This window comes from Eumetopias jubatus, unplaced genomic scaffold (assembly GCF_037043125.1).
Source record: "Eumetopias jubatus isolate StellerSeaLion01/CBP00866 unplaced genomic scaffold, mEumJub1_p1.0 scaffold_6, whole genome shotgun sequence".
Taxonomy (NCBI): domain Eukaryota; kingdom Metazoa; phylum Chordata; class Mammalia; order Carnivora; family Otariidae; genus Eumetopias; species Eumetopias jubatus.
In genome coordinates, this window is record NW_028274812.1 from 45460531 (window position 1) to 45471467 (window position 10937).

Below are 10937 nucleotides of genomic sequence, written 5' to 3' on the forward strand. Positions count from 1 at the left end.
GTAGAACATGAGACTGGCGCGTGGAAACAAATTATTCAATTTTTAATTGTTTCTGATTTTGACAGTGCGTGATATCTGGTGATTTGTGATATCTACCTAGTAATTCTGTCCATCTGGATTTTTTGTTTGTTTTTAATGTATCTATTTTATATATTTTATCTCTTCCTTTTGGTTGAAGAAATTTTTGCCTCATTTTATTTAGTTACTTTTTCATCTTTCACTTTAATGAGGGAAAGAAGTAGCACCTGCACAAAGGTGGGTAGTGAGGACTAATCATTTTAATACCCAGTGATGTCAGAACTTAGAGAAACAAAACCTGAAAATAGACACAAAATTCACTCCTATTTTTTAGATCCTACTAATCAATCTCTTCCTTACAAAGATCAGTGCTTCCCAACTATCAGATTTTATACAGGGAGTAAAATTTGAAGAGGTTCCATGAACCCTAAAGGCATCCAAGGACAGTTTTAGAAACAGTGGTGCTATCTTGTATCCAGAATACAGAAGAATCTTTTGAGTTAATCACGATCTAAAATAAATTCTGTCTGAGGTACTCAAATGAAATGACTGGACATACTCTAGCTATTCTATGACATTTGGGCAAAAACTGAGAACTTCTCTTTTTAAATAACCATCATTAAGCACTTATATAATATTAATATATTTTAATATATGATCCACAGAAGTCAAAATAAATTTAATATTAAGTTTATTTATATTTTTGAAATAATTCAATAAGTATTTAGTGACAGTATGTTTAAGGCACTAGAAAAACACCACTGCAACAAAATAAGTTTTGCAAAATTAATGGTAAAATTCACAGAAATTATAAGTTTCTCTTTCTCCAAAATATTCTTACTTCTTCATTTATATTTCTGTGTTTCACCAATTGTTCATATTTCTATAGACATAAAAATATTTTTTATAAGATGTAAATGTTTGAAATATTAACTAGCCATTAGAAATGATCATAAGGATAATATACCAATATAGAGAAATGTTTAGGACAAAAATTAAAAGCAAAAAGCAAATGTGTTGTTGTGCCACACGTTTGCTTTTATATAAAACATAAATATCTCTAAATAAATATAAAATAGTTTAAAATGCCTTATGATTGAGGCTTCAGAAAACATTAGCGCTTTAGGAGTGCCTGGGTGGCTCAGTCAGTTAAGCTTCTGCCTTCGGCTCAGGTCAGGGTCCAGGATCCTGGGGTCCTGGGATCAAGCCCTGCATCAGGCTCCCTGCTCAGTGGGGAATTTGCTTCTTCCTCTCCTTATGCCCCCCGACTTGTGCTCTTTCTCTCTCTCTCTCTCCTTCAAATAAATACATAAAATCTTTAAGAAAAACAAAATGTTTGCTCTTTGAAGAAGAATTTAATATATTAATAAGTTTTTAAAACAGATTAGACAAAAAATGAAATTTATACCTCAAAAAATCAAACGTTCAATTAAATAACTATTTTGTTGATATGACTGATACCAGAAAAAAAGTAGGATTTACTAGTTGATAAAGCACAAGCTTTAGAGTCAGATAAACTTTGATTTAAATGCCAACATTGTTATTTTACAGCATGCGTGTGGCTTTGGGCAAGTCAATAATCTTTGAACTGCAGCCTCCTCATTTGTAAAACACAGTAATTCCAGTCTTGCATTGTCTGTAAGGATTTGAGAGTTTGTGGTTGTGCATGTGCTTGTGTGTGTGTGTGTGTGTGTGTGTGTGTGTGTGCAGTGCTCAATAAATAACAACTTTTAATTGCATTGCTGATGTTTGGATGAACTGAGAGATTAATTTCATATTATTAAGGACAGTCAGGTTGAAAGCACATTCATTTCTCCATCCATTCCTATACTTTAACTCGTTTAATTCTCACAACAAACCTGTGAGGCAGATACCGTGTACCCTCTTTACTGATGAAAAACCGAACAGTTCATCGGGGGTCACACAGCAACTCCATATGGGAGTGATGGGATTAAAGCTTAGAATCGTCCAACTCTAAACTTCATGCTCTAACTCTAGGCAACTCTTAGAAATAAATAAAGATGGGGAAACTGTCTGGCTAAGAATAAGTACATCAAAATATTGCCAGTTGCAAGATACACAAACTCTAGATCTCGCCGTATCTTTCAACTTACTTGGTTTCCCTATGGAAAATATCTTTTTCCCCAGGATATCGAAATACTATGAATATAACAGGCAAATTATAAAAAGCAAATGACATATCAGGAAGGTAGAAAAAAATTCAAATTATAAATGCTTCTTGGGCACATCTGTTCTTAGATATCAAACGCATTGCCTGAAGTTACCACATGTTGTTACAGAAACCTAAACACTGGAGCCTCACAGTGTCACAATGGAAAGGGTTAATGATTCATCCCTAATCCTAAAGGCTCCTTCTAGGATTAATTGACTTTCTCTGCAGCCTGCCTGCCTGCCCTCTTGCAGATCCTGTGAAGAGGATTTCTCTGCATTGCTTTGCCTTTTTTTTCTACTATCTACGTCGAACACCATCTGATCTTTCCTCCACCTACACAATTCAGTAGGAATCAAATTCAGAAGAAATCAGCCAGTTAAACTGACTCAACTTTGAAAAACAAGTCCTCACCTGGTTAGAAGGGAATTCAGTCGTTTTCAATCAGGCATTTCATTCCTCCTTCTCAGACCAGAGGTTATTAACATTAATAGGAATCAATTAAATAAATTCTAATTGATCATCGATTATGTAGCCGACAACAGAAAGGATACGAAAATGAATGAGACAAAGTCTCTATCCTCAAAATATTATCTTCTGGGGCGCCTGGGTGGCTCAGTTGGTTAAGTGTCTGCCTTCAGCTCGGGTCATGATCTCAGGGTGCTGGGATCGAGCCCCACATTAAGCTCCCTGCTCCACAGGAAGCCTGCTTCTCCCTCTCCCACTCCCCCTGCTTGTGTTCTCTCTCTCACTGTGTCTCTCTCTGTCAAATAAATAAATAAATAAAAACTTTAAAAAGTATATTAGCTTTTGAGGGGAAAAGTTAAGTTAATTTCATATTAAGATAGGTACCAATGAACTGCTGTGAGGGTATAAAGAAAGAGCCTACAAGAAATCAAGAGGTAAGTAAAAATTCAAAAGAAGAGGGGGTTCATGAGGCATTTTTTTCAATGGATACGCTTTCAACCTACCTGTAGGGGAAAGGGCATTTTCCATGGAGGAAGACAGCATAAACAAACGAATGACATTCGAGGGTGAAGCAGAGGGTACTGGGCCCTAATTTGGTGGGAACACAGGCTACAAGCTGAGAAGTGAGAAGCAGATGATAAGGTAGGCAAATGGTTTGCGACTAAATCATAATGGACCTTGAATGTCAAAGTGAGAAAATTCTGCCATGAGCCGCTAAAAATTTCTGAGCACGACAGAAATTTAGGATTGAATGGAAACTTTAGAAGGTTGATTTGGAAGAGTCGTACCGACTGGACTGGAAAGACACAGTGAAGGCCAGATAATGAAAGTGAGAATGGAGAGAGACCAATTCAAGAGAATTCATAAAGTAAGATTTATTCTTTTTGGCAAGTGACTAAGGCTGAGCTATCCACTAGGGTGATTCCTAGTCACATGTGAGTACTGACCACCTGAAACGTGACTAATCTGAATTGAGATGTGCGATCGGTATAAAATACACCCTGGAGCTCAAACACATAGCAGGGGAAAAAAAGAATGGAAAATATCTCAATAATTTCCATTTTGATTATTTGGTGAAATGACAACATTTTGGATATATTGGATTAAATAAAACATTAAAATCAAATAACATCTGTTCCTTTTTACTCTTTTAAGTGTGGCTACTAGAAATGTTTGAGTTAAATATGTGGCTGCGTTATATTCCATTGGACAATGCTGAACTAGATGTTAGGGCAGAAGAAGACACTGGATGAGCTAGCAAACAAATGGTAGAAGAGGGCAGAGGACTTAGCAGGTGCTGTGACAGAGAAACTAGGGGAGACACTTCACACACTGATCTATCTTCAGAGGGTCTGTCAGCAGGTTCACGCGCTAGACGGGTGCCAAGGAAGATGACTACTGGTAACAATGAGCCAAGGAGTTTCCGTCCAAGTAAAGACATGGGCTAGGACACAGGCATGTGAACAATGGTAAGGGAAGTGAGCGGAGCTACTCTTTCAAGGAACAGCAACGAGAAGCAAAATAACAGAGCAACTGTGAGGAGTAGAGCAGGTTTGAGAGGATTTTATTTTTATCAACCTGAAATAGCCCTGAATAGGTTTGTAGGCAGAAGGAAAGAAAACACTGAAAACGCCGCGGACAGAGGCAATCATGGATGAACCAGAACCTGTGCCTAGGGTCCTACAGAGATTGCCACAAGAGAAGAGAAAAGCTGAAGCTATCAAGAGAGAGAACTTACTTTATGTTTCTATGTACGTGAAGAGATGACCAAAGCAGTCATTTGTGCAGGTCACTCATCTTAAAGGCAAGGGAAGAGGGTATTAAGAAATCATCACCTGGGAAAGAAACCCAGAGGAAGAACCTGAATTGTACTTCACCTCCTGGCTTTGACCTTGCCCTTGGAAGTGTTGTGGGCTCCATCTGACCCCTTACTTAGCCATAGACATGCCCCTTTCGTGACACTGCTGCCTTCGTTAGTGGCTTGAAGATTACGACAATGATTCATTTAAATTATTTTATCGGAACAAATAACATATTATGATTTTTCAGTATAAGTTTTGCTTTTTAAACGTTATTCTAAAATCCACTTTTTTTCTTCTTAGTTCTTACAGATGGTAAAAATCTGCTTCGTCAAGAAGAGAATACCTGCTTCCACTCACTGATAATGACAATCCTTATTTTACACGCGTCAGTCCTCACGTACAGTGTATCATATGTACAGATCTGATATATGCTCATCAGTGGGTCTTACTTTGAATGGCCTCTTGTCCCAAGCCGCCGAGTTGTCAAGAGGGGAAATTTCTGGCGAATTGTCTAAAAGGAAAGTCAATTACTTTAGTTTTTAGGAAGTGTGTGGTTCTATTGCAAGCAACTTGTAACCAATTAATTGGAGAAAGTAAATGTTAAACTTTGAGTAAATATTTAGTCTGGAAGAAGTAACATCATACATGTACCATACTGATAAGCAATAATACATCAGCAGAGGCAGGAAGATACTTTTTTGATGAGCTGATCCTACTGCTCTTGTCTCAATTTCCAAAGCGGATCATACCAGTATCTGCTTTAGCTTAATGTGACTACGAAAGCAATTATTACCTTACTTACATACTTAAAGGAAAAATTTGAGTATCTTTATAATAATTTTATCCAGAGATTTGCCACAATTAAATTTCCATCTCCAACCCTGAGAGAACACAGGAAACTTTTTCTACCTTACCAGATCTCCACAGCAGTGTTTTAAAGTTTCTCTTTTCTATGTTCTTTTCTCTAAAATTTGCTAAAAATTAGCGTTAGTGATTAAAGAATGAAATCTTTTCTACATGAAATAGGAAATTGTATGATCTCCTAAGGGCTCCATGGCAAACTTCGTGTATATGTGCATTTCTTGGGGACTGGTTCTACAGTTTTAATCAGATTCTCAAGGTGCTCCATGACTCCCCAAACAGTTAAGATGACTGCCATAGGTGGACTCATTAAATAGCAACACTAAAGTGGACATTAGAAATTGCCTTACACAACTGCCTCGTTTTAGGGAGTGAGTGAACTGAGTTTTAAAAAAGGTGAAGTGCTTTCAGAAGATCTCACAACAAATTAGTCACTGTCTAGGCCAGAACCTAAATCATGAGATTACCATGCAGCATATCACACTGACTCCCGTAAGCAGATAGGTTTTCAAAATTAATTTATAAATTATTTTATTTTCAAAAACTGAGAAGCCAGACTATAGTATTCATTATTTTCTGGACAATGAGTCCCTCTACAGGTTAGAATTTGGATTTCAGTTTACATGCAATGCAGTATTTGAGACTTAAGCTTCCTATAGTTTTTCTTTTTTTTTTAATCCATGCAGAACGTGCCCTCTTTAATACCCATCACCAGGCTAACCCATCCCCCCACCCCTCTCCTCTCTAGAACCCTCAGTTTGTTTTTCAGAGTCCATTGTTTCTTATGGTTTGTCTCCCCCTCTGATTTCCCCCCCTTCACTCTTCCCCTCCTGCTATAGTTTTTCTACGCAATCCTAGGTTCTTAAGACGGCAGAGCATGAAACGAGAATCTCAAAGAACAAGGCTTTCCCAAGAGATTGATATTGTTTCCTGATTCTCAAAATAAGATCAACATATGTAAATATAGTAATGCCAATTCTATAGATTCCCATCCTAACCATACAGGTTGGGCAGAAAGGAATGTTTTTAAATGAGCAATATTTAATCAATCCTCTCACAACATCTTGGAGTTTGGGGTGTAAACATACCCAGAGTGAAATGGAGAATCAAGGGAACTATTTATGAAAGAAAGTAAAAATCTGTTAAAAACCCATATACTTGGACTAGCTAGACAATAACCACAATCACCAATTGCATCAACAAGATAACTTGTCACTTCCACTTAATTTTGCTTCTCAATACAGGCCATACCATACTCTTCAACATATTACTTTTTGAAGGAAAATGTATGTCACTGCTCAAAGGGAGCTTCCTTTAATGTCACATGAACTCTTCTGATAGCCAGGGTTCTCATATTCAAAACATAAAGTAGTTCAAGGTAAAACGTATAGTAGGTAAAATCAAGACAAAACATATAGTAGTTCCAAATATACCCGTAAGAATTTCATTTATGCTTGTGAAACAAGTTTCTTAATAGTCTGTAAGAAAACTTGCTCAGATGAATGTGTTTCCACACCGTCTACCTGACATGAATCGAATTGTAAAGTAGTGTAGCCAATGTGTGTCATTTACCTTTCCAAAGGTGGCTGCACAGGCTGGCTCCAATTTCTCTTTCCTGCAGAAATCTAAGTAGTGTGCATAAAGGATACACCGTGGTAAACAGACTCCTTCACATACGATGTAATTCTCTTCAAGCCTAAAAAAAAGGCAAAAAATTGGGTCAAACCTTTTCTTTATTTCTCCTTTCCTTTCCCCTTTACATTGGTCTAATGATAGCTCTGAATACAAACTCTGTATAAGTGAGTTCATGGGCAGACATGAGTAGACTTGCTCTATTCCGGATATTATTAAAAGTCAAATCACAAGAACTAATGTTAGAAGAGCAACAGGCCCAATGCACCCCTGTTAGTGCAGTTAAAATACCGTGGTGAACATAATACCACTCCTGCCTGGTCTATATCCCAAAGAGCAAGGTCTTACTTCTATGGAAATCCTCACTGTTCATTACAGTTTGTCCCGTGAGATAAAACGGGAATGGTGAAATTGAAGATGATGTTTTTTTAAAGGATATTCTCAACCCTGAACGGCTGCCTGGTTTTAGGCCCGCAAACGTTTACAATCTCTAACTTTCATTCACAAACTAGTTCTGAACGCTAAATGGTTAGGGGAGCATGATGATGCATTTATTTGCAAAATACCTAAGAGTAAACTCACTTCGCTTAAGTCTGAAATGGTACTGATCTATTTCTCCTCCTACGCCTTGTGCTGTGATCAGTACTGCAACTACCTAAACCATACCATACACTTGAAACACAATGTATGTCTTTAGACACATTTCCAAATATGACATATATAAATTCAACTTTGTTATAAATACAATTATGTAAATTTTGAAAATTTAGACATAATTCTATTTAACTTGAATGTCTACAATCTCAAATACGATTACCATAAATGTGATAATATATATTTAAGTATTACAAATATCTGAACCAAGAACTCAGAACTTGTAGATTGTATTCCCAGTTTTTCTAACAATTCAGTAGGTGATTTTGACTAAAATTTATGTATACTAAAATTATAATTATTCCTATATAGGAACAATGCAATATAGAGTATGCATTCAGATTAAAATTGAGTGCAACTATCCAAGATCTCTGATTTAACATATTCCCAAGACACGGGAGAGAAAAGCTAAAAGAGATGTTCATCAGATGTAAAGCATCAGATGTCCATTTTTCTATGAAGAAAGAAAAGAAAGAACCAAAACCCAGTAAGATTTGCATCCATAAACCAAACACCTAGTTGACAGCTGAAAACTGGAATTACTCAGCCAGATTTTTCACTTTAATTTTCAGCTCTAATTTTTAACATCCCTAATAATCTACACAACCTTAAGGGAAAATTCTCAAAATACAAATAACTCACGTCATTTTTTTTTTAAGATTTTATTTATTTATTTGACAGAGAGAGACAGCAAGAGAGGGAACACAAGCAGGGGGAGCGGGAGGGGGAGAGGGAGAAGCAGGCTTCCCGCGGAGCGGGGAGCCCAATGCGGAACTCGATCCCAGGACCCTGGGATCATGACCTGAGCTGAAGGCAGAGGCTTAACGACTGAGCCACCCAGGTGCCCCTAATTTTTAAAAAAATATACGTAAGGCTCTTTTTTAGGAAAGGGTGTGGAAAATTCAAACAAAAATGACAGCATTTTATAGCTTCAAAAATATGAAAATCACTAAGAAAACATTCAACTATTTAAAAATTGTATTTTAATGGCATGCATAAAATGTCAACTGTTCACCTGCTGTTTTGATGTTGTTGTAGGCATTGTCATTATCATCAAAATACTGAATAATTCCAGCCATGAGTACCATGTTAATTTGGGGTATGACATTTTTTTCCTTTAATTATAATGCAATCATATTTACAAAATAAAAAAAAAAAACAAGTTTGTTTCCACTCACTTGATTTGAACTGAAAAACTGGAAGTGATCATTCAACAGCTCTCCATAACATATCTTTAATCAACACTTCTGCCCCAATTATCCTAATAAAGTAGTTTTCCCTAAATATTCCAGATAATTAACTCAAATATTTACTGCTCCAGTGTATTTTTAACCAGTAAGTGTGACATCAACTTCCATAGTTAAGCCATAACCTTAGAATATTTGATTTATATTTCAAATATTTGAAAAGGTTTAAGTATATAATCACAAAAATTTAGTATATGCAAATTGTAACTCAAATAACTGAAAATAAAATTTACTAGGTTTTTCCGGTAGTTGTTTTTAGATATTATTTTTTCTATTGTATTTTTCTAAGGCTTAGATCATACTTTACATATAAACATCTTATACAACTAATCAGTAAATAGACCTTTTTAATTATTTGCTTGTTATTTGTAATTTGGGAGAAAATTTATACCCCTATTTCTTCATAGTATGTAGTTTTTACTTTAGATCCCTCTTCCTTTTAGATAATATTACAAAATGCTCTCTCTGTGTAGAAAGCCTACTGATAAACTCTTGGTTTTGAAAGGTTTTCCTCAAAATCCAATTCATGATATTTCACTATAATAAATCATATATGACAGGTCCTATAAAAATAGTTGAACACTTATTTAAGATAATAGTAATATTTTAACTGATTTTTCTATGTCTTCTCTTTCAAACATATTTCACCTAATGACCAATAGACAATTGTTAATTTGCCCTCATATGGATAAAGACAATATTAAGATACTTCCTCCTTATAAGTTGTTTTAAAGAATCATGTTTTATAAACACAAAACTACCACATAACAAATATATAATAAGGACCAAATTGATTTTATGTTAAGAAAGCAAGTCATAAAAACATTTGTCATTGCTGGCATGTGACAAAATTATAGTTTGGGTTAATAATGAACAAAATGATGGGGTTTTGCATTGCAGATCATTTTTTATCAATACCAGAATATGTCTCCATACCAAATATTCACTGAAAAAAATGGATAAATTTCTTATTGGTATTTTAAACTTCTCCCAAAAAGTTTGAGGGAGAAGCAAATTGAGAAAAGCAGATTCTGAATATACTTTTTTTTTTTTGAACATACTGACTTTTAAGACTCAACAGGTGCTGAAAAGTACCCCCGTGCGAGTCTTACCATTGCAGGGTGAGCTGAGTCTGCTTCTTTTTATCCTTCATCATCTGCGTGATGGTTTTTTTCTGAGAGAGGTGTAGATCGGCTGCTTTGGTTTTGTTGTCGTGACTCTCTCCATCCTCTTCTTCAGAGGAAAAGTTACCATTGCTTAAATGCATTTCTGATGGCAAGTTGAAAGAATGATAAAGAAAATCAGAATGTAAAATCAATTAAGTAGTCTCTAAAAGTACCCTGGCGTCAAACGCGGTGGTCTAAGGGCGGGGGGGCGGGGGGGGGAGGGCGGTGGCGGTGAGAGGGGAACTATGTAAAATCCCTTAGAGTTCATTTCTAGTTGACAAATATTTTCCTGGGGAAAATACAAAGATCTGGACTGAACATTCTACATACATGTTATGTTTGCAATGTGTTTACTTTTATTATTGGATGCCCTTCTTAGAATTCATGCGCTCCCCAGTCACATCCCCCGCGAGGGCAGAGCACTCACCTGATTTAACTCCCACCGGCAGCTCCGGGTCTTCCCCTCTCTCCGCGCTGCCCAGCGCGCCCACGGGCTGCGCTTCAGCCTCCAGGTACACCCTTTCTTCGGGGTAAATGAGCAAGCCCTTGCCCAAGAGCTGCACACAGCACTCCTCCTGGGCCTCAGGGGAAACTTGGGGCGAAGGCTGCGCCTGCAGGAAGGCGTCTTCCAGCACCGGGACCTTGGCCATCCTCCTGGCCGCGGGAGACGTGGGCACCCGCCGCTCGGCCCGCGCCCCGCGGAGCCCGGAGCCCAGAGCCCGGGGCGGGGCGGGGCGGGGCGGGGCTGGGGACCTGCGGCCGTAGGGGCGGGGGCGGAGGCCGCAGGCTCCCCGGCCCCCCGGCGTCGCGGAGAAGGAAGGCAGTGCCCAGGTACAGCTCAGACCTGGGAACGGGGTGGGCCGAGGCAGGACTGCCTTTCTCCACCTGTCTGAGGTCCCGGCAGATGCTCAACTAAGAA

At 37.7% G+C, this 10937-nt stretch overlaps 1 protein-coding gene across 1 annotated transcript in view; it reads right to left on the reverse strand.

Moving 5' to 3' along the window:
• RFX6 (regulatory factor X6) overlaps positions 1-10689 on the reverse strand; it is a 55878-nt gene extending 45189 nt beyond the window's left edge. Inside the window, exons 1-4 of the mRNA XM_028117006.2 lie at positions 10446-10689; positions 9965-10121; positions 6892-7015; positions 4908-4969 (exon numbers count right to left, since the gene is read on the reverse strand). Coding sequence (XP_027972807.1) covers positions 4908-4969; positions 6892-7015; positions 9965-10121; positions 10446-10668 — 566 coding nt within the window. The 5' untranslated portion in view covers positions 10669-10689. The remainder of the gene's footprint in view (positions 1-4907; positions 4970-6891; positions 7016-9964; positions 10122-10445) is intronic.
• Positions 10690-10937: the final 248 nt, after the last annotated feature.